Below are 26714 nucleotides of genomic sequence, written 5' to 3' on the forward strand. Positions count from 1 at the left end.
AAGAAAAAAGAAATATGTATAGAATGGTTTTACCCACACACACACACACACACATATATATATATATATATATGTATTTGCATCTAATAATAGCCATCTCTAGAGAAAAGGGGGAGTGAAGTGAAGAAAAAAGAGGAAAAAAAGAGAAAAAATTTTTTAAATAAAATAAAAGAGAGACTGGAACATTATTGCATTTCAGTGTTAACAAAATGACTTCTGTATCCCTGTGGCTTGAGTTGAATACAACAAAAGGTGCACAGTTAGAAAATAAGTAATAAATGAATACAATAACTGAAGCATTCCTATAAGGTTCTTAATTAGGGCCTGAGCTTTTCCTCTCAAGCTTTATTGTCCTGATTTTGCATACCCAACACTCTTCATATCTCTTTTCCCAACCAGGCTTCAGATACTGGTGAAGATGAAGATGACCAGCCACTCAGCTTGTCCTGGCCGACCAATACCCGCAAACAGATCACCTTTCTGATTGTTCTTCCCATCGTGTTTCCATTATGGATCACCCTTCCTGATGTCCGAAAACCTGTAAGTAGAAACTTCTTAAATGTGGAGTAGATTTGGAGTAAATTTACAGAGCAAAGCAAGATGGTTAGATGTTAACCTTGCGCCTGAACACCTGATTGGCTTCTTGCCCAGGTGTATGTATGTGTACACGTACAAAAATTAACTCAGCAGCTATTCTTTCATTTCTAAACAAGGAAATAGGGATCAAGTTTGGAATTCCTCATAATTTCTTTATAATGAAGCAGAGACAAACAAAGCATTGGTTAAATTAAAAGGTAGAATCATCCTATGTTAATATTGCTAAATTGTACCATTGGGAAGGTCCGAACTCTAATTTATTGGGTAAAAGAGCTAAAAAATGTAGAGAGAAACCACACTGCATACAGAAAATACCTACAAGAATATGTTAAACAGATTTCCTATTTAACTATTTATATTCTACTGAAAGAACCTTCCCATTAAGAAAAGCAATAAATTCTAGGAACTAAACTATGTTAACCTAATAAAACAGAACTTAATCCCCAAAAAAGATATAATATCCCACATATGTTCATATATAGTTATAGATATAAGTATATATGTTATAATATATATCTATATTTAAGACATAGCTTAAACCTGCAATAAGACTTTTGGTACCTCGTGTGTACGTGTGTATGTGTGTGTGTGTGTGCACATGCATGTGTGTATATGTGTACACCTATATATGTATAAATATACATATGTACAAACAAATATATGTATATGTGTATATGTTATGTTATATTATATTATATTATATTATATTATATTATATTATATTATATTATATTATATTATATTATATATGTGGCAACTCAGTGGCACAGTGGACAGAATGTTGGACTTGAAGTAAAGAAGACAGTTCAAATTTTGCCTCAGATACTAACTACCTATGTGACCCTAGACAAAGTCATTTGACCTTTCTCAGCCTCAGTTTCCTCATCTGTAAAATGGGAATAATTATAGTACCTACCTTATAGGTTTGTTGTGAGGATCAATAGAGAAGGCACTTTGAAAACCTTAAAGATCTATATAATGCGGGGGTGGGGGGGGCAGCTAGGTGGCACAGTAGATAAAGCACCAGCCCTGGATTCAGGAGGACCTGAGTTCAAATCTGTCCTCAGATACTTGACACTTACTAGCTGTGTGACCTTCGGCAAGTCACTTAACCCTTATTGCCCTGCCCCCCCCAAAAAAGATCTATATAATGCTAACTGTTGTTATTGTTGTAATTGTCGTTGTTACTGTTGTTTAGACAAATGAAAATGGAGAGAAAGAAATGGATTAAAGATATTTCAAGGAAGAATTGACAATTTGGTGACCTATCGGATTCTAGATGTGAAGGAGAGAAAGGAATCAGTGGACCTTGATGACTGAGAAAATGATAGTGACAATAACAAATTAGGAAGGGGAAGGTATGCAGTACGGATGTGATTCATTTGGTTTGGGATGTGTTGAATTTAAGACACTATCTAGGGGCAGCTAGATGGCGCAGGGGTTAAAGCACCGGCCCTGAATTCAGAAGTACCTGAGTTCAAATCCGGCCTCAGACACTTGACACTTACTAGCTGTGTGACCCTGGGCAAGTCACAACCCCCATTGCCTGCAAAAAAAAAAAAAAAAGACACTATCTATCACTCCTCCACTAACTGACTATAGTTGGACCATGAACAGGTCCTGTGCTCTCTCGAAGCTTTAATTTTAACTAAACTTCCTTGGCTATGAAATGAGCATGCTGGAGCCCTTGCACATGTAACCTCAACAGTGTCAATGGTTTCTACCCAAAGATCCATATAATTGTATATATCCTTCCATTCAACAAATATTTATATTGAGCATGTATTGTGCACAATAACATTTTAGGGTGATCAAAACATGATTTTGTCAGCATAGAGAACTCCCACAGTAAAGCCTCCATATGCCAGTGCTGACCAGTAACTCATCTCCAGTTTACCCACTTAAGGATTTGCTTGCAGCATCAAGAGGTTATGTAATTGGTTACAAAGCAAATATGTGTCAGAGGCAGGATTTGAGCCGATATCTCCCTAACTCCAAAGTTGGTGCTCTGCCCACTCTGACATGCTGCCTCCCTGGTGTAATAGCAGTAGCATATGTTTAAAAAGCATTTTTCATGATTACAAAACCCTTCCTTTAACAATTCCAAGACATGGGTAGTACTAATATTATTATTATTATTATTCCCTTTTTGTTGTGGTTCAGTTGTTTTAGTAATGTCCAACTTTTTGTGACCCTATTTGGGATTTTCTTGGCAAAGATGCCAGAGTGGTTTGCCATTTCCTTCTCCAGTTTATTTTACAGATGAGGAAACAGGATTAAGTGAGTTGCCCAGAGTCACACAGCTACTAGGTATCTGAGGCCAAATTTGAACTCAAGTTTTCCTCACTCCAGGCTCGGCACTCTATCCACTGTGCCACTCTGCTGTCTATTCCCTTTTTAGTGGAAAGAAAATTATAATTCACAGAGGTTATGGCTTGAAAATATCAAGTCAGAGCTAGTATTTGAATGAGTGTTCTTTTCTTTCCTTTCCTTTTCTTCCTTCCTTCCTTTCTTTCTTTTTCTTCCTTTCTTTTCTTTCTTTCTTTTTTCTGATCAGCTTTAGCCCACCACAGCTCAGAATTCCAGAGCTCAAGAGATCTACCAGCTTCCATCTCCTTGGTAGCAAGAATTGCAATACTCTTCCCACTTAGGCTACAGAGATTTTTTAAATGTTCATTTCTGAGGAATCTTATCTTATTGTTGTTTAGAATACTTCAGCTACAGATTTCTCACCACCTCTGAGTCACGGGGGAAAATAACAACCAGCATAGTTTCACAGAGCCCAGGTGTTCTGGTCTTTGGAACACAGAAAGAGGAGGAAGGGTGAGGTGTCAATGATGGCCCTCCACAGAGATCACCTTCAGACTTGACATCCTCAGCTTCACTGAGTTTTCAATCACTTCTACTATTCAGTATGGCATGCCTGGGTTGCAATCATCTTGACAGCAGAGCCATTCAGAGACAGAGGGCATAGGTTTTATGAGGGAGGGAACTTTTCTCATTCCAGTAAATCTGGTTGATTTTCTACTTCTGATATCACAGGCAGGGAGAGACTAATGACAGAGACCCAAAACTTAAAAAATGCTGAGTACGAGCATGAGATCTACAAGTTCGCAGAAAAGAAAAAGAAAAACACAAGGTGGTGGTGTTAAGAAAGAAGAGGAGACATACACAGCTGTTAGGACATTTGAGGGCAATGAAAGCACTGCCAATCAGTCAATTAATAAACATTTATTAAGCATCTATATGAGCCAGGAACTATTCTAACACCAAAAAAAAGGCAAAAGATAGTTCCTGGCCTTGGGGAGCTCCCATTTTAATAGGAAAGACAACACACAAATAACTACATTCAAAAAACTCTGTGTGTGTGTGTGTGTGTGGGGAGAGAGAGAGAGAGAGAGAGAGAGAGAGAGAGAGAGAGAGAGAGAGAGAAAGGATGGATAATTAGGAAATAATCAACAGAGAGTATCACAGAAGCCCAATGGCTCTTGGTTTGAGGGGGTAATCAGAAACACAAAAGAATAATTATTTAATGATTCAAAACTCTGGGTGTGAGAGTTGTGTCTGTGAATGCAATCAGAGGATTCAAACTCTATTTTCATACTACCATATCAAGGCAATAAATTGCTTGGCATTCCTAATAAGATTTTACTTTTTCTCATCTTTCTGGTAATATAAACTGAAAAGGGAAACCTCTTGGTGAAAGCTAATGTCTCCTAAATCAACAGTTCCTTCAAAAATGAGCAGGAATAATCTGAGTACTCAAGAAATCAATGAGTATAATTTTTAAGGGGATGGGGTGTGGAGGGAGGAAGACTAAAATATAAGAATAAATAGTTAACTAGCAGCCCAAACAATTGAGCAGTTGGGGGAATGATTGGGGTATAATTAGGAAACATTTAGCCATCCTATGAGATTCTCTTCTGAAGTTTCTAACTGTACATTAAATACTACTCATGGAGGCATCAAACATGATTGCAACATCAATCAGTGGTATACAAGTAAGGACTTCTCTGAACTGTTCACTAGAAAGGCCATAAACAATATGTGTGTACTCACTAGCATGCGTGTGTGCACAAAAGCATGCGTGTGTGTATTGTATTACCCATTTTTAGTGTCTTTTAAACCTCGTGAGGTGAGCCCATAATTTCACAATTTATTGATTTTTCATTCATTCATCAAACCTGTTTGGAGCATGACTTTGTCAATGAACGGATAAATGAATAGATGAAAAAATATTTATTAAATGTTTAATATGTGCAAAGTGCTGGCGATGTAGACAGTGCAAAGTTTGTGAAAAGTGTCAGTGTTATGGAAAATAGAAATGCTATGGGGGAATATATCGATAAATTAGACATGTTCTTGCCATCTGTCCAGCAGAGAGAATAAAACAAGTCCATAAATAATTATAATACAAAGCAATATGTGATAGCATGATAGCAGTAGAAATAGTCAGGCAAAAAATTAAGAGACCTGTATTCTAATGCATATCCTCCCCTTCACTGGATGTGTGGACCTTCAGTATGTCACTGGTTCCCTTCTGAACTTGTTTCTTCCTGTGTAAATGGAAGGTATGGAACTAAATAATCTCTAAGGTCCTTCTTCCTGGTATGAACATTTTATGATACAAGTGTACTATACAAAGTAGTAGTAGTATAACCACTATGATGGGCTTATTAAGATTCAACATGCATTTATTAAGTACCGACTATGTACATATGTGGAATAGCTCTGTAGAATAGGTCTATACTACTGTTTCTGAGAAATGAGAGGCCAGTCTAAGGATTATTAGGACAGGTGACAAGCATTTATTAGGATTATTAGGACAGGTGCCTGACAGTCTCAGTTGGTTTAGTATAAGACTTTATCTTGAGGCTCTATTTCCCCTTGCCCTCCCTCACCTCAGGAGATGGAAAAAAATGCAAAAGCCTGATTAAAAAGTGACAGAGTCTACCTGAAGATAATGATAGTAGTTCTAAGGGGTTCGATTTAAAGCAATGGTTCAAGTTCCACATGGCTTTTTTTTCCTGAAAAACTTTTTCCCAACATATTTTTATTTATTTCATTAAATATTTCTCAATTATATATAAAATATTTTAACATTTTTTTAAAAAATTTAGTTCCAAATTCTCTTCTTTCCTCTAACCCTTCCTCCTCCTTAAGAAAGCAAGCAATTTGATACTAGTTATACATGTGAAGTGATACAAAACTTATTTCCATATTAGCCATGTTACCCCCCCAAAAAAAAAATTAAGAATGTTTTTAAAGGTATGCTTCAATTTGCATTCAGAGTTCATCATTTCTCTCTCTGGAGGTGGACAACATTTTTCATCATGGGTCCTTTGGAATTGTCTTGCATCATTGTCTTCATCAGAGTAGCTAAGTCTTTCACAATTGATCATCCTTACAATACTGCTACTATGTACAATGTTCTCCTGGTTCCACTCACTTCACTTTGCATCAATTCATTAAGTCTTCCTGGGTCTTTCTGAAACCTTTCTGCTCATCATTTCTTTTTTTAATAATAAAGATTTTTATTTAAAGTTTTGAGCTCCAGGGAATGGCTATCAATTGGGGGATGACTGAACAAGTTGTGGTATATGAATGTAATGGAATACTATTGTGCTAAAAGAAATGTTGAGCAGGCAGATTTCAGAAAAACCTGGAAAGACTTAAGTGGATTGATGCTGAGTGAAGTGAGCAGAACTAGGAGAACATTGTACACAGTTAACAGCAACATTGTATGATGATCAACTGTGATAGACTTAGCTCTTCCCAGCAAGCAGTGATCTAAGATAATTCCAAAAGACTCTTGATGGGAAATGCTCTCCACATCCATAAAAAAAGAACTGTGGATTCTGAAATCAGACTGAACCATACTGTTTCTACTTTTTTGTTGTTGTTTTTTTCTTTTTTGAGGTTTTTCCCTTTTGTTCTGATTCTTCTTTCACAACATGACTAATGCAGAAATATGTTTAGTGTGATTGTACATTCTTAAGCTATATCAGATTGCTTTCTGTCTTGGAGGGGGGAGGGAAGGGAAGGAAGGAGAAAAATTTGGAACTCAAAGTGTTATTAAAAACATATTGAGGGGCAGCTAGGTGGTGCAGTAGATAAAGCACCAGTCTTGAATTCAAGAGGACCTGAGTTCAAATCTAGCCTCAGATACTTGACACTTACTAGCTGTGTGACCCTGGGGAAATCACTTAACCCTCATTGCCGTGGGAAAAAAACTATATTGAAAAGGATCTTTACATGTAACTGGAAAATAATAAAATAATTTTATGATTAAAAAAATAATAAAGTTTTTATTTCCAAATGTTATCCCTCCTTCCCTCTCTCCCCTCCCCCCTCCCTGAGACAGTAAGCAATCAGATATAGGTTATACATGTTCAGTTCTCATCATTTCTTATACCACATAGTATTCCATCACAATCACATACCACAGTTTGTTCAGTCATTCCCCAATTGATGGAAATACCCTCAATTTCCAATCCTTTGTCACCACAAAAATTGATGCCATAAATATTTTTATTCTTTGTGGGGTCCTGAAGAGTTGGACATGACCAAACAACAACAACATAAATATTTTAGTACAAATAGGTCCCTTTCCCTTTTCTTTGATCACTTCAGAAGAAAAATTTCTTTTAAAAGATTAACAATAGTGGGGCAGCTAGGTGGCACAGTGGATAAGGCACTGGCCCTGGATTTAGAAAGACCTGAGTTCAAATTTGACCTCAAACACTTGACACTTAGTAGCTGTGTGACCCTGGGCAAATCACTTAACCCTCATTGCCCTGCAAAAAAAAAAAAAAAATTTAAAATAAAAAAAAATGTAAGGTTAAAAATACAAATTATAAATAAAACTGATAAAAGTCTCTGAACCCCCAGGAGAGCTATTGATTTTCCACATAGAAGGTTAAGAGGGGGGGTGGGTTATCTCCCAGAGAGATGAATTTAGTGTAATCATTTTCCATAGGTTCTATACCCCCTTATCACACAGGGTTCTTGACCTTCTTTGTGACATGGACCTCTTTGGCAATCGAGTGAAGCCTTTGAGCCCCTTCTCAGTATACTGTTTTTAAATAACTAAAAGAAAATGCATAAGATTTCAAAGAAAATCAATTATAAAGAAATACAGGTGTATTTCTCCCATACAGGTTCAGAGACCAAATGGAATCTATCCATGGATCTCTTGGGGGTCCTTAGACCCCAGGTTAAGAGGGTGTTCTTTATAGAAACAAAAACACAAATTCATGGTGCAATTAAGATGATCTCACCTTTATCTGGTACACCATTATTTAGAAACATAAATAACCAATAAACAAAATTTTAAATAGCAAAGAAACACGTGGTAATGAATCACGATGCCTGTTGAATGCAGCAAGCAAACAGAATCGAGAAATAGAGAGTAGGACAGATTTACTGTTGTTCCAAGGGTTTCCCCGCTTGATCCCTTTCATAAGCCAAGCTTCAAGCCAGGTAAAGTGAAGTCCACAGTCGCAGAAAAGCTTAGAATAACCCCTTAGACAGTGGCTTCCATCTGCCACTGCGGCTACTCTTTCCATCCAATTCTTTCCCTTTGCAGCCTTCTTGGGAGAGAACTTTTTGAACTGCAGTTGCAATAGAAAACTCTACCCTCTAATTCCAAACCCATGTTAGGTTCTTCTCTTCCCACACTGGGGAAAAAAAAAATACCCTTCCCAGGATTTTATTGATTTGGTCCCCTTGACAAGGCATTCATCCCAAGCCTTGCCATTAGGACTGTAACAAATGTATTAGAAAGATACTGGGAAAGATAGACACCTTGTTTCTCCCTCACCATACTCTGATTGAGGGATATATTTATTATCTAGTTTGTCTACTGTTCAAATTATCTACTGGGGATAAAAGAAAATATAAGCAGAAAAAAAAAGAACAATTCAAACTAGTATGAGCTAAGTAACCAAGGAATGATACAGATCCTAAGCACTACAGGAGATTTTAATTCTCTTTTGAATTATAATTAGCAAGCAGTATTTCTGTTAGCTTTGCCCTAATAAATTACTAAATGCCACCAGAAGATGCATCTAAGGGAGGGAGGGAGACAAGGAGAGAGGGAGAGAGAATTGCTAATTGATAGATCTTAAGGTACCATTCTTGATACAGCATGTTTCCAATAGCTTTTAAATTACCCACAGAGGTGAGCATCCAAAGCTTTGACAACAATTACAAAGAAACTCTGATTGTTGATGCAGGAATCCAGTTTTAGAATAAACAGTACTCCCACTGGGGTTTTTTCTGCTTCATCTATATGCAAATTATATGACAGTATTTGTTAGAACATGCATTCTCAGATAATTAGTATGGGCTTCACTTTTATAGGTTTTTTTAATTAATGTTTTTGTTTTTAAACTAAAAGATAATTAAAATGTTAAGCATAGGGAGGAATTTATCATTCATTAAAATTATAAATGATAAATCAAGTAACAACACTGACGTCATATCCTCCTCAGTGCCTAACTTACTCCTTAGATCAAATTGACAAAAAATGAGATATTCACTCAACCAAATGCAGAAACATAGAATTTTACAGTTGGAAATAAAATCTTAAAGATCAGTGTGCCCCCAAGGTCCTAACCCAGTATTAAGTACATGATAGGTTCTTAATAAATGCTTGTTAGTTAATTGGTTGACCATCTAGACCAAGCCTTTCATTTGACAGATTAAGAAGGTGAGGCCCAGAGGTTAAGTGATTTGCCAAAATTTACATAGTAAATTAGTAGCAAAACAAAGAGTAGATTTCAGGTATCTTGGCAACACCCAGTGACATTTTCATTGTGTCACTTTAATGTGTAGAAATATCCCCTGAATTCAGAGAAGGTGAGGATTCTTCATCACTTACCAGCCAAATTCTCCCTGTGGCTTCTAGCAGCTAGCATACCAACCTCTCTCTGTTATATCTCCTCTGGTCAAACTCCAGCCATCAAATAGTGTCCAACAACTTTTTCAGGCCCAAACTACACCCTCCTGATGTGCTAACAGATGGGGTTTGTTGTTGACCACTTTGGGGATTTCCTTGCCATAGTTTGCCATCTCCTTCTCCAGCTCATTTTACAGATGAGGAAACTGAGGCAAACAGGGTTAAATGACTTGCCAAGGCTCACACAGCTGGTGTCTGAGGTCAGATTTGATCTCAGGTCTTCCTGACTCCAGTCCTAGCACTCTTATCCACTGTACCACCTAGCTGCCCTTTGACAGAGGATACAAGAGGGATTTGCCACAGTAATTATTCTCAAAGATTTTACAAACTGATAATAGGAGAATAGTATGCTAATAAATAACCATAATAGAAGAGTGTGAATGCATGTAAAGAAAAGAGTCCAGCAAAGTGCTGGCAGAAATTTGAGTAGGGAGAAATCACTCCCCTCCAGGGAAGGTCAGGAAGGGCTCCAAGGAGAAATGAGATTTGAGTCACTGTCATTAATCTTTCAGCAATCATTTAGAATGAGATTCTACAGAACTGAAGAAGAGCAAGCATCCTGCTTTTCAAATAGGGGAAGAGATTAAGCTTGACAAACTATAGGCCAATGAGTTTGACCTCAAGTCCTGACAGAATTGTAGAATGTACTATGGAAGGGAGAGTTTTGAACATCATCAATCATATTAATATAGCACTTTTAAGATTTGCAAAGTCCTTAATACCCTCACAACAACCCTCAGAAGTAGGTGCCATTATTGCCCTCATTTTATAGAGATGGGAAATGAGACAAAAAGAGGTCAAGTGACCTGCCCAGAGTCATACAGTGTCTGAGGTTGGATTTGAACTCAGGTTTTCTGGGCTCCAGAACCAGCACTCTACTATACCATATAGCTGCCCTCTAACACCCAGAACATCCTGAAAGGGAAACAATTCATCAAGAACAGGTGATTCCAAACGAACTCCATTTCCTTTTTTTTTAACAAGGATTGGCGTAGCATGTTGTAAACACAGGTTCTAGCAAATTAATTGACAAAGACTAGCATAATGTCCTTATGGACAAAATAAAGCAAAACAATAATGCAAATTGTCTCTAATCGGCATTCAAAGCTCTTTACAAAATGGCCCCAACTTACCTTTTACAGATCTATTATGCATTCCTCTCCTTTGTACATTCTACAATCCAAGCACACTAGCCTTCCTCATAGGTGTCCCATCTTTATGTCCGTTCATTGGCTGTCCCTAATCTCCGGCATGCATACCCTCCTCGCCTCCTTCTCTTCATGTTCTTAGTTTCCTTCAAAAATCAACTCAAGTGGCACATTCTGCATAAAGTCCTTCTTGCCTCATCCCACCTCCAACTGCTAGCACCTTCCCCCTCAAAAATGGTTTTCTGCATATTTGTATATACCCATATTTATTTCCCTCAGTGAAATATTAATTCCCTGAGAATGGAGCCTATTAATCTTTTTATTTTGAATCCCTACCATTTAACATAGTGCCTAGCATCAATGTTGATGCAAAAATTGAAAATAAAATGCTTGCAAGAGGACAAGAAGAAAAATCCAAGAATAAAGGAATATGTCCAGAAGATAATTCACTGTGTCCAAGTTGTAGTTATACCAGGGATGCAAGAATGGTTCAACATTAGGAAAATAATTATCATAATTAATCATGTGAACAACAAAGATAAAAATCACATGATTATTTCAATAAATTCAGAAAAACCCTTGAGAATATTTAACATGTTTAAAATCCTAAACAGTACAGGGATTGAAGGGTCCTTTAATATGATCAAAAACATCTTTAAAACCAAGAACTAGTTTGTTTGCAATAGGAAATCCATAAAAGTTTTCCCAAGTCAAGCAGTGTTCTCTCCCCACCTTTTATTTGAATTTTTAGAAATATTAGCTAGGGGCAGTTAGGTGGCACAGTGGATAGAGCACTGGCCCTGGAGTCAGGAGTACCTGAGTTCAAATCCAGCCTCAGACACTTAACACTTAACTAGCTGTGTGACCCTGGGCAAGTCACTTAACCCCAATTGCCTCACTAAAAAAAAAAAAAAAAAAAAAAGAAATGTTAGCTAGAGTAATAAAATAAAAGAACAAAATTAAAGGTATAAACTTTGGCAAAGAGGAGTGCTTAGAAAATTCCAGAGAAACAGGTAAGAAACTAATTGAGGGGCAGCTAGGTGATGCAGTGGATAAAGCACCTGCCCTGGAGTCAGAAGGACCTGAGTTCAAATGACGATTAGGCCTCAGACACTTAACACTTACTAGCTGTGTGACCCTAGGCAAGTCACTTAACCCCAATTTCCTCACCAAAAAAAAAAAAAGAAGAAATTAATTGAAATGATTACTTGCTATAGCCGAGTTGCAGGATGCAAAGTAAATCCCTGAAAATCTTCAGCATTTCTATATAGTTCTAATCAAATCCATGAAGCAGCCATAATAAGACAAAGTAACTGCAAAATGTATGAAATACTGGAAGTTAAGTCATCAAGACACACACAAGAATTAAATAAACATAACTACAACCATAGCTACAAAACACTCGTGACAAATAAAAAGCCACATATAATTAGAAAGGTAGTCATTGTTCATGTTTAGGTCATTCCATTATAATTGAAGGGGGAACACTACCTAAATTAATTTATACATTCAGTGCTAAACCAATTAAATTACCGAAAGAATATTTTATAGAACCATACAGAATAACAATTAAATTCATTTTGAAGAACAAAAAGTCTAGATAGAATCTCAAGGAAAATCATGAGAAAAACTATAGGCATTTCCATATTTCAATAGCCATCAAAAACTGGTTCAAAAAACAGAAAAGTGTTTTAGTGAAACATACCAAATAAATAAGAAACAGGAGCAATTGTAAATAGATATAATGTTTGATAAACAAAAGAATGTAAATTATTAGAACTAAAACTGCTAAGAAAACTGAAAAGCAATTTGGAAGAAAAATGGATTTAGACAAACATCTTACCTTATAACAAATAAACTGTATATTTTTAAATCATCATTTTTTAAATTAGAAATGTGAGGGGCTAAAATTCTAGCTAGTCTGTCTAAAATATCTAATGAGTGGTTGCCAATAAATTATAAGCTTTAGCAAGAGTTAGACTTTTAAGCATTTATTAAGGAGAATAAGAATTTGTTGAAAAGAAAGAGAAAGGCCTAGATTCATCTATCTATTAAAGGGAGAGTGCATTTCTAGCCCCCTTCTCCACCTGAGTCCTGAGGAAAGAGAGCGAGAGAGCCTGCCTCGCCCCTTCTTCCTCCCACAAGCAAAAGTCACTTCCTGATGCCAAAGAAAAGTGGCATGGCTTGCCCTCAGACGCCTTCTCCTCATGGCAGAGCTTTCCTACAGTAAGTCTCAAGCAGGTGGCGTCATTCCAATCATTACAGAAAATGAGATTAAGTACCTTTCACCATAATTGCTAGAGGAAAAATTCTTCATTAAATAAAGTATAGAAGAAAACAAAGAAGATATAATTTTGCCTACATAAAAGTAGAAAGATTTTTCATGAATTAATTCAACAAAGGCAGAATGATGAGAAGTTGTAATGTGAGGAAATGTGTTCCACATATCATAGATAAAAGTCTGATATCAAAAATATGCAAAGAATTGTCACAAATATTGAATGGCAGAAGTCATTGTTGAATACAGCGGTACCAAACTCAAATAGAAATAGGGGCCTCAAAACCACACATAATGATCCCTGATATCCGTATATTGATTTTGAAAATCACATATTAACATTTTCTATGTTTTATTGTATTTTACTTATTTTGTTAAATATTTATCATTTAAATTTTAATCTGAATTAGAATTAGGGAGTGTTTCCACCTGCATATGACTTCAGGTGGTGTATTTGACCCCCAGCTCCCAAAGAAAAGTAATTAAAGAATATGAACAACAGACAGTTTTCAAGAGATTTTTCAAACTATAAATGACAACATGAAAAAGAACTCCAAATCATATAGTAAAAGCCATGCAAATTAAAGCAGTTCTATCCTTTCTTTCAACTAGAACTATGTAAATGGGCCAATATTTTTTAAAATGAACTTTTTTGTTTTATTGTCACCGTTGGAGGAGCTATACAAAGGCAGACAAACTAATACGCTGTTGGTGAATCTACAAAATTGTCTAACTACTAAGATGTGAATTTTGAATTATGCACTAAAATTGACCAGACTTTCCATACCTTTGATCCAGTGATCACACCACTTGGCATATACCCCAAGGAAGTCAAAGACAATTAGAAAGAGTTAACATATACCAAAATATTCATATCAGCACTTTGGTGGTAGGAAAAAAACTGGAAACAAACTAGGTTCTGGATGATTAGGGAATAGCTGAAAAAACTGTAGTATATTAATGCAAGGTAATAGTAATTAAATGAGATAGATATTTTTAGGTAAGAAAAAGCAAATCTGTTGAATCCAGGAAAAGATGGAAAGATTTATATTAAACTGATGGAGAGCAAAGTAAACATAACTAAGAAGACAATATGTACAATAACCACAATATAAATGAAAGGATAATTAATAAGAGGTCAAATATTGAATAACTACAAAACAAAGAAGAGATTTATATCTTCTGTCCTCACAGTATAGAGGAAGAGGAATACTAGAACCACATTTTGCATATAATGTCAAATATAGTCAACATGGTAGATCTTTTTATTTAATTGTTTTTATTTGCCATAAGGGAGGATTAAATCTGGTAGAGGTTGGGTTGAAATGACTGTGACTAAAGAAAAAAGGCTTCAATAAATGTATTTTAAGACCATAAAAATATCAATACTTTTATGTACTAATAATAAGAATGAGAAGAAATTGTTAAAAATAAAAAATATCACAAGAAAGACAACTGAATATCAAATATTTAGGTATTAATCTACCAAACATTTAACACTTACATAAAGGTAATTTGTTTTTAATTTTAGAAGTAATAAAATGTTAGATAATTACAGAGATACCAAATGCTATTTGCTAGGTTGATCCTACATAGTAAAAATAGCAATACTGGGGCAGTTAGATGGCGCAGTGAATAGAGCACCGGCCCTGGAGTCAGGAGTACCTGAGTTCAAATCCGGCCTCAGACACTTAACACTTACTAGCTGTGTGACCCTAGGCAAGTCACTTAACCCCAACTGCCTCACTAAAAAAAAAAAATAGCAATACTGCCCAAATTATTGTCAACAAGCCATGGAAAATGATGCATTGAGGATTTTATAAAGACCTGGATTTGAATCCTTCCTTTGCTACTTGCTACTCATGTGACTTTGGGCAAGCTACTTCACTTCTCTCTATAAAATGAGGGGGTCGGAGTAGGTGATCTCTAAGGTTCCTTCTAGGAGGCAGCACAGTGGCTCAGGGGATAGAGTGCTGGGACCAGAGTCAGGAGGACCTGAGTTCAAATCCAGCCTCAAACACTCACTTAATCTGTTTGCCTTAATTCATTGTTTCCCTTAAGCCAGTACATTTACTGAGAAAACCTCACAGACAGTGTTGGCATACTGTGGTCCATAAGATCTCAAAGAGTTGGATACAACTGAACAACAGCAACACAAGGTCCCTTCTGGCTCTAAATCTGTGGCCCTATGAAATAGCTTTGTAGATTGGTTTTAAAAAACAATCAAAAAACCAAGAACTCTGACTATTCTCAACAATACAATGATGTACGACAATCCCAAAGGATTCTTGATAAAACGTACTATCCACCTCCAAAGAAAGAACTGATATTAATGGAACACAGAGTGAAGCATGCTATTTTTCACTTTCTTTCGTTTTTTCTTTTAATCAAGTTTTCTTGTACAAAATGACAAATGTGGTCATGTTTTACATAAAAAACAAGGATTATTTCATTAAATTAGATTAAGTGATATCCAAATTTATATGGAAAAACAAAGGAACAAGAAAAGCAAAGGAAATTTCCATGAGGAAAGGAGGAGACTTGCATCACTGATTCATATGATCTACTACAGAAAATTCCATAGGGATCAATGTCCTAAAGAGAAAAGGAGCTTGAGTTAGCAGAAATTCAGTAAACCCAACTATGTGAATTTGGGCAAATCAATTTACCTCTCTGGGCCTCTTCTGTCAACAAATAGTAAGAAAAGTAACCACAACTAAGGAAAGTATTATTACAACATTTACTTGACCCTTGTAGCTGATGCTAAAGAGTTATTGAAGACTCAAAACCACTAAAGAACATGTCAGATTCTTGTCTTTTTAATGTCTCTCTTTTAAAAAAAAATCATAAATTTTCTACATGACTACCCAGGGTCAGCTCTTCCAACTGTTGAGAGGACTTTCATCCAAAGGTTTATTTCTCTGGGCAAAAAATCAAAAAACAAAATCCATCCTCAAAGTAGACCACTTTACACTCCACTTAGTGATAATACATGAAAACCACTCTGTCAGAATTTTGAATCCTTCTTTAGAAGCCTCAGAAATTGGCCTCAATTTCTTTCCAACAAAAGGCATTAACAAAATGCTACTGTAATGTAGAACCTTTTTTTATCACGTACCCCATCAATAAAAAATGTTTAAGCATGCCTTCCTAATATAAGTAAGCTATATTCATTGATTTAAAATTACATAAATAGATCTATTTTAATTAATAGTATCAAAAGCTTTTTTACTCTCACTTAAAAAGTAATGTGATTGAACATGTTTCATTAATTTGAAAATCTTGGCTGAGTACTTCATGATACAGCAATTCAAAGGCCTAGTTCTAAATTCAGTTTATTTTGATATTCGGTTTTAATAGTTGCCAGAGGTGAAAAAAATACCTCCCAAAGACTGTTGTTGTTGTTATTGTTTAGTCATGGTCAATCACGTCCAACTCTTCATGACCCCTTTTTTGAGATTTTCTTGGCAGAGACACTAGAGTGGTTTGCCATTTCCTTCTCTAGCTCATTTCACAGATGAGAAAACTGAGGCAAACAGAATTAAGTGCCTTGCCCGGGGTCAGACAGCTCATGAGTGTCTGAGGCTAGAATTGAACTCATTGAATTCCTGACTCTAGACTGAGGGGTTTATCTGCTGTGCCATGTAACTGCCAACCTAACAGACATACACAGATCCAAATGGAAAATGTTGGCTACACTTACTGAATCAGGATACTCTTTTTTTAGTCCCATCTACCAATCATGCACAGGTTTTTGTTAAAATTCAATTAATAAATTTTCATCTTGGGGCAGCTAGGTGGCACAGTGAATAAAGCACCAGCCCTGGATTCAGGTGGTCCTGAGTTCAAATCCAACCTCAGACACTTGCCATTTACTAGCTGTGTGACCTTGGGCAAGTCACTTAACCCTCATTGTCCCACTAAACAAATAAATAAATAAATAGATGAGTGAATGAATAAATAAATAGATTTTCATCTTTCCTGATTAGGGGAGAGGCAACTAGGTGGTAAAGTGGTTAGAATTCTGGGCCCAGAGTCAGGAAGACCAACATTTATTACCTTTGACCCTGGGCAAGTCACTTAACGCCTTTTTTACTCAGTTTCTTCATCCGTAAAGTGGAAAATAATAATAATTAATAACAACAATAATAATACCTCCTAGATTTGTAAAGATCAAATGAGATAAAAGTTGTAAAGTGCTTAGCATAGGGCCTGGCACAGAGTAGGTGCTATATAAACATTAGCTATTATTATTACCTATTATTCATGGAGAAAAGGGGGATTTGTCTCTCAGATCCCCTGTCTTAAGGGTAGCTGTTCCAGGCAGGGGAAAAAGGAGTAAAGTGGAAAGTCAGCTGGTCAGATGCCTGGGGAAGCCCTCATTTCCTGGTGGTAGGAGGGTGTCCTGCTGGTGGGTAAGTAGGAAGAATGGTGGAAGTAGGACTGCAGATCAGAGAGAATCCTGGGCTTGGCTCCTTGAGCCCTAAGCTCACTCCCAGCAGCAGCTGCCACCCCCACTTCCCTTTTGCTAATTGCTGCTGCAGCTGCTTAATCCTGGTTCCACTAAGGGCACTGTTGTGCCTGCTCCTCTCAGATCCTCTTTGCTGCATCTCCTCCCAGATCTGCTCTAACCTCCCCTGTTCTCCTTTTGTTGGGGGGGAGGGCAGGGAGGAAATCCTGGGTGGAAATCAAGGAGTCCATATTGTCAGGAAGCAGTTCTCCCTTCGCGGGCCAGCCTGGACACCTGAGACAATGAAGAGCCCCTTTTCACATCAGGACTACGTAAAGTGTGCCCTTGGTCATTGATTGGTCATGTAGCAAACATCTTATCTGTCTTCTTTGAGAGCAAGGCCCCTGGAAGGGTCTGGTCCCAACTCCAAAAGAAGCAAGACCTCCTGATTCAGGCTCAGGATACAATGAAAAATTTGTGGACCATCAAATACAAAAAACAATAACATTACGTATAATAGAGGGTTACACAGCTAGATGGTGCAATGGATAGAGTTTGGCACCTGGAATCAGGAAGACTCATCTTTCTGAGTTCAAATCTGGCCTCAGGTACTTCCTAGCTGTGTGACCCTGAGCAAGTTATTTCACCCTGTATACCTCAGTTTCCTCATCTGTAAAATGATCTAGAGAAGTAAATGGCAAACCACTCCAGTTTCTTTGCCAAGAAACCCCCAAATGGGATCATGAAAAGTCCGACACGACTGGCACAACTGAACACTATAATAAAGGATTAAAAAAAGATATTACTAGAATTAGGCATTGTTCCTCCTCTACCTGCACATTTTCCAGGGCAGCCACTCATGGGTCAGAAAGACAGCCTGTAGGGCAGTAGGAACACCTCAAAACTTCAGGAATATCAATTCCCCAAAGGCTGGGCTTTTTATATCTCTATTCCCACAGATGAACAAAATCCAAAAGACAGCTTCCTTGCTGTCTTAAAGGGAAATTATCCCTGCCTATAATATGTAAGCAGAGGTCCAAACATTATTGATTCACAAGAGTTGGGGATAGGTACACAAGAACCACCCATACCATCATCCATTCCACCTTGAGAGGGTTCAGGTGGTGTTCCGGGTGGACTAAGGAATGTGTAAGGCATGCATTGCTTCAATTGTGGGGAATGGAGAAAGAGGACAGGAGCATACGAGGATTGGACAGAGAATGACCACCTCTTTCACTGCTTGCTTCTCAGAGAACCTCAGATCTACTTAATCATCTACCACAGCTTGCATTGGACTCAGGCAGGGGAAAGGAAGCAACTTCTAGCTCAGTGAACAGTTGTTCTCTCATTTCTAATACTTTCTTCATACACCATCAGGAATCATTTTATGTATCCCTAGATTGTGCACCTTTCACGTCCATTGATCTCATTAGTATAAATGAACAAGAAATGTTCTCTTTGTTTCTGATACATATGTTAATCAACTTTTAATTTAAAAAGATATGCCTTTGCTTAAAGGTCTAATACTTATGACCCTGTGATGGGCTATGGAAATCACGGAAATAGATATGGTGACTCACTAGGGTATTTTCTTTCCAGAATCAGTCCATTTTCTATTGTGACATATAAACTCTAAAGCCGCAGTCAAAATAATCATGGTTTTGATAAGCAATATAGGGGGCAGCTAGGTAGCACAATGGATAGAGCACCAGCCCTGGATTCAGAAGGACCTGAGTTCAAATCTGTCCTCAGACGCTTTGACACTTACTAGCTGTGTGACCCTGGGCAAGTCACTTCACCCCAATTGCCTCACCCCCCCCCCAAAAAAAAAGATAAGCAATATGGCATTGTGGAAAAAGTAGGGTAACTGGAATCAAGAGGCCAGTCCCAACTTTAGCATTTACTGTGTGACTCTGGACAAATCACTTGATTTCTCTACCTCTATTTACTCATCTACAAAATGGGGATAATAATGCCTGCACTTCCTACTCCACAGGATTCAATTAAGAAAAGTACTTTGTAAGATAGAAAACACAACATAAATATGATATTATTATAATTAATAATAATATATACAATTTTTTTCCTAGTATAGCTAGGCCTAGATGTGACCATGTATATCCACACAAAGTGGCTGCCACTTGAAAATAAGCTGGTTACCCTAGTGTGGCTTTTCTTGCCATTTAATGGAACTTTCATATGTGCGCCAATCTCTTTTGGAAATGACTTTTCCTAATGGCCAACCACAATTCCAGAAAAACCATGATGAAACATATTACCCTCCTTTTGACAAGTGCAGATTTGGACAGACATCTTTTCAGTACAGCAAATTTCGGAACTGGCTTTGCTTAACTCTGCATATTTATTTGAAGTGGAAGTAGAAAGTGGAAGAGGAAGTGGGAAGAAGAGAAAATAGATTTTTTTTTCATTGAAAAGAAATTTTAAGGAATGACTTTTCCTATTCTTCCTTCCCCCTGCTATCGTTCAGGCATTCCCTTAGGGTTCTTGGCCTACTTATTCCTCAGAATTTCAAATTGCTCACTGTTCACCTCTTTCACCTTTTTTTCTCTTTCAGTCCTCAAGGAAGTTTTTTCCCATCACGTTCTTTGGAGCCATCACCTGGATAGCCATTTTCTCTTACTTGATGGTCTGGTGGGCACATCAGGTAAGATCCCCTTTGATTACCTACAGTTTCAGCCATTTCCCACTTCTGGTCTAGAATGATGAGGTTGTCCTTCTCATGGTTATAGAATGACACAAACTACACAGTCTTCCTTATATTTGCCTAGGCTATTGAACTTTCCATTTAATGGAAATAAAATTTATTGCCCATATTTATAATAGAAGAGAATTTCAAATTTCATTTAGAACAGGGGTTATTGACTTGTTTTTTAAAGGTACGTTTTGATAATTGTATTTCAATGGACTGGTTTTCTTTGTAATCTTACATGTTTTATTTTATGCTTTTAAAAACATTTTTCTGAAAAAGGGCCTATTCACTTCACCTGATAGTCATAAGTTAGAGGGTAATAAAAATAAAGACATAATTTTTCCCATCCAAGTTCATATCCATAAAACCTATCCATGGAGCCTTTTGTGGAGTCAGATTAAGAACCCATGGTCTAGAATTAGGCACATTTAATTTTGTGAAAGAAACACGTTATAAAATGCTTCAGTATGTTGTGTCTGTTCTAAATGGAATGAGGTCTCTCTGCTGCTCAATACCACAGGGAGATTTGTGAGAGATTATAATTATATTAATAACTCCAGTTTATATAGCACTTGAATATTAACAAAGAAAAGACTTGTTTTTAACCAGAGACAGAAGCTGTGAGCAAATCTGAGAAAAGGTTGGAAACTGTGAAGGATTAGAACTGTAGACTTATAAGGAGATGTCTGTGAGATGTCCAAAGATGACTCAGACACAAATTAGTTCTTGACTTAAAGGGGGGGAAAGGCCATACCTAGAACAACATAGAATGTTAGAGAAGGAAGGGAACTTAGAGGTCATCTAATCCAACATCTTCATTCCACAGATAAGGAAACTGAGACCCCGAAAGGAAACCTAACTCAACCAAGGTCACATAGCTAACCAAAGCCACAAATCCAGACAAGAATTCAGGCCTCTTCATGCCCTGCTTGTTACTGAAACCCTAGAAAATATTTTGAGGTAGAACTCTTACCCTTCAAATGTAATCCCAGCCTGAAAATGGAATTGAGTTTTATTCATTTAGATTATGAGGCATCTCATATTCTGAACTTTTCCTCCAGTTCAGTTTTCCTTTTAATGAGAACCCATTTTGTGATATGTTTTACAACCAAATTAGTTTAAACTGCAATAAAGAACATGGTACCTCTTAGAGTCCTTTTATCTGTAAATCCATTATTTTGTGGTCCCCCTCCTCCATGAAGCCTTCCCAAAGAATGCCAAACTGTCTCTGTTGTCTTTAGCATTTACTCTTCTATCACACAATTAGGGCCTTATTGTCTGATTGCCTGTACCACACAATTTAGTACCTTCTGCAATTGGCTCTGGGATCCCTCCAATCGTGCAAGCTACAATCCATGCACACCTTATCATCCTGTGCTATTCTTGGCCATGTCCTCTCAATAAATCCTCCAGAAAGGATCTACATGACATACTGTGAGCTTCCTCTGGATCTTCTAATATTCCATTAATATTAGTGCTACACTCAGACTATGTATCTGTTATCCATCATTCTCATTATATGATTGCCTGCAGTGCCAAAATAAGATTCTGATAAACCAGCTCACTAGACTACCTGTCACTTATGTATAAGTTTAGGCAATGAGATTTTTCATCCATTTTAGATTGTCAGGACTATCATTTTTGAGTGACTATAATCTCATTCAAATCTGGCCTCAGGCGTTTATGAGCTGTGTGACCCTGGGCAAGTCACTTAACCCTGTTTGCCTCAGTTTCTTCATCTGTAAAATGAACTAGAGAAGGAAATGGCAAACTGCTCCAGTATCTTTGCCAAGAAAACCCCAAATGGGGTCACAAAGAGTTGGACATGGGGGCAGCTAGGTGGCACAGTAGATAAAGCACTGGTCTTGGATTCAGGAGGACCTGAGTTTAAATCCAGCCTCAGACACTTGACACTTACTAGCTATATGACCCTGAGCAAGTCACTTAAGCCTCATTACCCCAGCAAAAAAAAAAAAAAAAAAAGAATTGGACACGATTAATCAACTCAACAACAACAGTCTCACTGAGGAAATCCTTTAGTACTCTTAAACTTTATGCAATCAACACAATATCATCTGTTGGCAGGAGCATCTGATGAACCTAAACATCTGCAGAGAATTCCTCTTCCACTTCTACTTTGAATAGACATCTCCCGCAATGGTAGCAAACACCTTTGACACATGTGTGTACATACACAAACACATGCACAAACCTACACATATATGTACATACTTGCCAAAAGAATTGCTTTATAGATATATAGATATGGTTTTTTATCAAATTAGAAGGGATAAAGATAAGATACTCTTGTATCTTATGGCAGCTCTAAACTATCCTATTTTTTTTTAATTGATCTCAGATATCAGGAAATGGATAGAGCTAAAAACAATGAAGCTGATTATCACCATTTCTTGTAAAAGTTTAAATGATAAAAAGGAATCACTACAACAAGGAAGCCAAAAGAACCCATAAAAGTCCTCAACCCACAACCATTTGATATACTTAACAAGCAGACAGTCATAGAAACCAAGGGCAACAGTGGTTTAGAGTACAGAACATTACAGAGAAGGGTGGTGGAATGTTGTAAACAGAAAGCAGGGCTTCCTTCACAAAGCAGCGGAGAGTAGCAGAAAAGACAAAGAGCCTCCAAAAAACTTCATGTAAGACTCCATTAAGGAAATTGCACTAAGAATCCGTACAGATTAAAGCAGGAGGTCAACAAATAGAAGCAAAATGGAACTATAACCATTTATTCTCATTATCAGTGACAGAGGAGCTGCCACATTTGGCTTCTCAGCCCTCAATATTCAAAGTGTGCTACGTGAAGTTGTCTAAATGGCTCTGGAGAAAATGAACTTGGGAAGAGGAGCTACACCAAACACAAAAGAAATCCATGTTGAAGGTGGTGCAGTTTTGAAAGCATTGAGAGATTAATTGTCAGGATATCTCAAAGGAGGAAAAAACCTGAGAATTTTATTTGATTTTTATATTCAGAGGTGGAGGACTTTAAAATGCATATGTGGGGGGCGGCTAGGTGGCTCAGTGGATAAAGCACCGGCCCTAGATTCAGGAGTACCTGAGTTCAAATCCGGCCTCAGACACTTGACACTTACTAGCTGTGTGACCCTGGGCAAGTCACTTAACCCCCATTGCCCTGCAAAAAAAAAAGAAAAAAAATGCATATGTGTTTCCTGTGCTTAACATAATCTCAAGGCAAGATCTTAACACTTCAAAACAGACCAAATGGAATTTAATGAAACTCAAAAGCTTAAGAAAATATAGCATTAGCAAAATGCACTGAAGAAAATCCACTGAGTATTAGTATGCTGCACCAAGCCCACCAACAAGTAGATAAAAAAAGTAATTTTTGATTACTACTAATAGGGTTCTGACTACTAGTTGCACTGCAGTTTCAGCTGTCTTATTTTCCTCAGTATTGGCAAGCATCATTGATCTTCCTAAGAAGTCCCATTTCTTGTAACAGCCATTATTTCCAGAATCCCATGAAGGCATTTCTTATAAATACCTTTCAGAAATTATTCTTTTCGGGGGATGCTTTTCAGCCCACCCAGTTGCAAAATGAATGGAATGCTTGTCGTATTTTTGTGGTAAACAAAGACTCAAAGAAAACCTAAGCATATTTTTTTCTTATAATCAATCACAGAAACGAGTTAGGTATTTAGAAGTTTAACAATAACTACCCTGTCCCTCCCCTCCCCCAGGGTTCTACTCTACCTTTAAGGTGGTTGGGGGAACATTCACACTCCCTGCCACTGGCACCAGCCCCTGCTGATGGTGTTTCCCCAATTGTAGTTATCTAAACACTCCAATTCCATTTTACTACCTAATAGTCAGATTTACTTTTATATAGGAATATTTACTTCAAAGGTATAACAAGAGAAAACATATAAACATTCCTACCACCAATTCCTAGAGGCATAATTCCCTCCTGCACCATACTCTGGGGAAGGGAAGAGGATTAGGTTCATAGTTTAGCACAATCTCACCAAGTTCCAAGTCCAAAGCCCACCTTAGATTCCAGTCCCAGGGCACCCTGGCTTCTCAGGGCTTCCCTACTGGCTAGCTGCACATCCATCTTGGTATCCTCACTCTAAGGTTGTCATAGCTCAAATCTGGGTCTCTTAGGGATTCTACCACTCATGGATCTTTTGTTTTGGGGGGGGGGCAGGGCAATGAGGGTTAAGTGACTTACTTGCCCAGGGTCACATGGCTAGTAAGTGTCAAGTGTCATAGGCCAGATTTGAACTCAGGTCCTCCTGAATCCAGGGTTGGTGCTTTATCTACTGCGCCACCTAACTGCCCCTGGATTCCACCACCTGTTCCTAGAAATGAAAAGGACAAATAAAACAAAATAAAATCCAGTGTCTTGAAGTTGTGAGAAAACAGAAAGGGAAAGTAGCCTTTCCCATCCTATCAGTTCAGTTCATGATACCCCTGAACTTGGACCTCTACTTTTCTGAACATCAAAGGAAAGAAGAACATGATTGAATCAGTCTCATAGTTTTAAAGATGCAACCTCTTCTGGCTACATATTCAGTGGAAAGAAGTTATACCCATTCACATGGTAATGAAATTCAAAATGACTTCTCTTAGAAGTCTGTCCCTGACATTTTCCACATGACTACCTCCAAAGCCTCAGTTATATTTAAAACCCAACTTCTGGCCAATTCCCACATCTTTCTTTCTTTTCTCTCTTCTCAATAATGATCATATTGAAGAAATCATTTTTCCCTGCCCTAATTATTGTGAAAAATCTAAGAAAGGAATTTTTTTAAATAGAAGTTTCACCTTCAAATGATGCATGAAAACAATCTCTTTACCTCTACACACACACACACACACACACACACACACACACACACACACACACAGAGTAAAACATTTTCCAGTTCTGAAACATTGATGGCTGAACCAGATGGTTTTATGGGAGTTTTATCAGCCCTGATTTTATCAGAATACAAGCAATTTGAATAATCAAATTCCTCAAAAGTGGTTTGACTACAGAAAATATTTCTATTATCAGAATTCTTTACATATTTGTTTGGCCTCCCTTCTAAAATTTCATTCAATATCTAGTTTCCTCTTGTTAAATTACTAATTTTTACGAGGAATGGAACTCTGGCAAAAAAAAAAAATCCTGCCATTTATATGAATGGGGAAAAATTAATTCTAAGAATCAGAAAAAGGTATTTTTTAACCTTGTTTGCCACCCCATCCCCCCAACTCTGCTGCCATCATAATACAGCATTTTTGCCATTCCTTCTTTCATTGATGATCTTTGATCCAAACAAGGAGAAGCAACATGATTTAGTAATCAGAACTGCTTTCTGGGAGCAGCTAGGTGGCATGGTGGATAAAGCACTGGCCTTGGATTCAGGAGGACCTGAGTTCAAATCCAGCCTCAGACACTTGATATTTACTAGCTGTGTGACCTTGGGCAAGTCACTTAACCCTCATTGCCCCACAAAAATTAAAAAATAAAAAATAAATAAAACACCAGAACTGCTTTGTGGTCCTAGTTCTGACATTAAAGAAGAGGAGGAGGGGCAGCTAGGTGGCTCAGTGGATAGAGCACCGGCCCTGGAGTCAGAAGTACCTGAGTTCAAATCCGGCCTCAGACACTTAACACTTACTAGCTGTATGACCCTGGGCAAGTCACTTAACCCCAACTGCCTCACTTTAAAAAAAAAGAAGAAGAAGAAGAAGAGGAGGAGGTTCAGAGTACGAATGAAAGCTATATTCAAGTTTGTAAAGGGGTGTCATAAGGAAAAATAATTATTCTTGTCTGTATAGTCCTAAAGGGAACAAATAGGGATGAGGGGTGAAAGTTACAAAAAGGCAGACTGAGCCTTGATTTAAGGAAAAACTTCCTAATCAATAGGCCATCCAAAGGTAGAATCAGTCGTCTCTGAAAATAATGTGTTGCCCCCCCCCCATCAGAAGTTTTCAAGGACCAGATTGTGGTATTCTTTCTCAACTATGGGATAGACCAGATGACCACTCAAGTCCTTTCCAGCTCTGAAATTCTGTGGTTCTGTGTGACCTTGGTTGGGGAAGATACTTTATCCCCTTTAAGCCTTAGTTTATTTTTCTATAAATTAAGGATTATACATACATATATATGTACATATATATAACATAATGTCATATATATGTAAAACCTATTTCATAAGGTTGTTGTAAGCATCAGATGATGTCTGTAGATATCATTTTAAACTATAAGGTACTATATTCATGCATGATATTTATTAATAACCAAATAATAATAAAAATACATTGACCTTTCAAAGGTCTCAGTTTCCTCATCTGTGAAATTAGGGAGGGAACTATTCTAGATTGTCTCTAAATTGCCTTCTAGGTCTAACAGTCTAAAATTCTTTGGTTTCTTCATCCATTTTTCTGAAAGCACTGGCTCAGTCCAGCCAAAATCTAAAACTCTGACTTTCCCCAAATCGATCTAATTTATTCATTCAACAGTCATCTATTGAGTACCTTCCTTGTGCAAGGAACTGTGTGAAATACAAGAATAAATTTTAGTCCTTGAATTT

General features: G+C 37.3%; 1 protein-coding gene across 4 annotated transcripts in view; it reads left to right on the forward strand.

The window, feature by feature from the left end:
- Window positions 1-26714, forward strand: part of SLC24A2 (solute carrier family 24 member 2) — a 345977-nt gene that overhangs the window by 294990 nt on the left and 24273 nt on the right. For all 4 annotated transcript variants that reach the window (XM_043979806.1, XM_043979800.1, XM_043979817.1 and 1 more), the window contains 2 exons: window positions 400-540; window positions 20011-20100. In XM_043979806.1, coding sequence (XP_043835741.1) covers window positions 400-540; window positions 20011-20100 — 231 coding nt within the window. The remainder of the gene's footprint in view (window positions 1-399; window positions 541-20010; window positions 20101-26714) is intronic.

This window comes from Dromiciops gliroides, chromosome 1 (assembly GCF_019393635.1).
Source record: "Dromiciops gliroides isolate mDroGli1 chromosome 1, mDroGli1.pri, whole genome shotgun sequence".
Taxonomy (NCBI): Eukaryota; Metazoa; Chordata; class Mammalia; order Microbiotheria; family Microbiotheriidae; genus Dromiciops; species Dromiciops gliroides.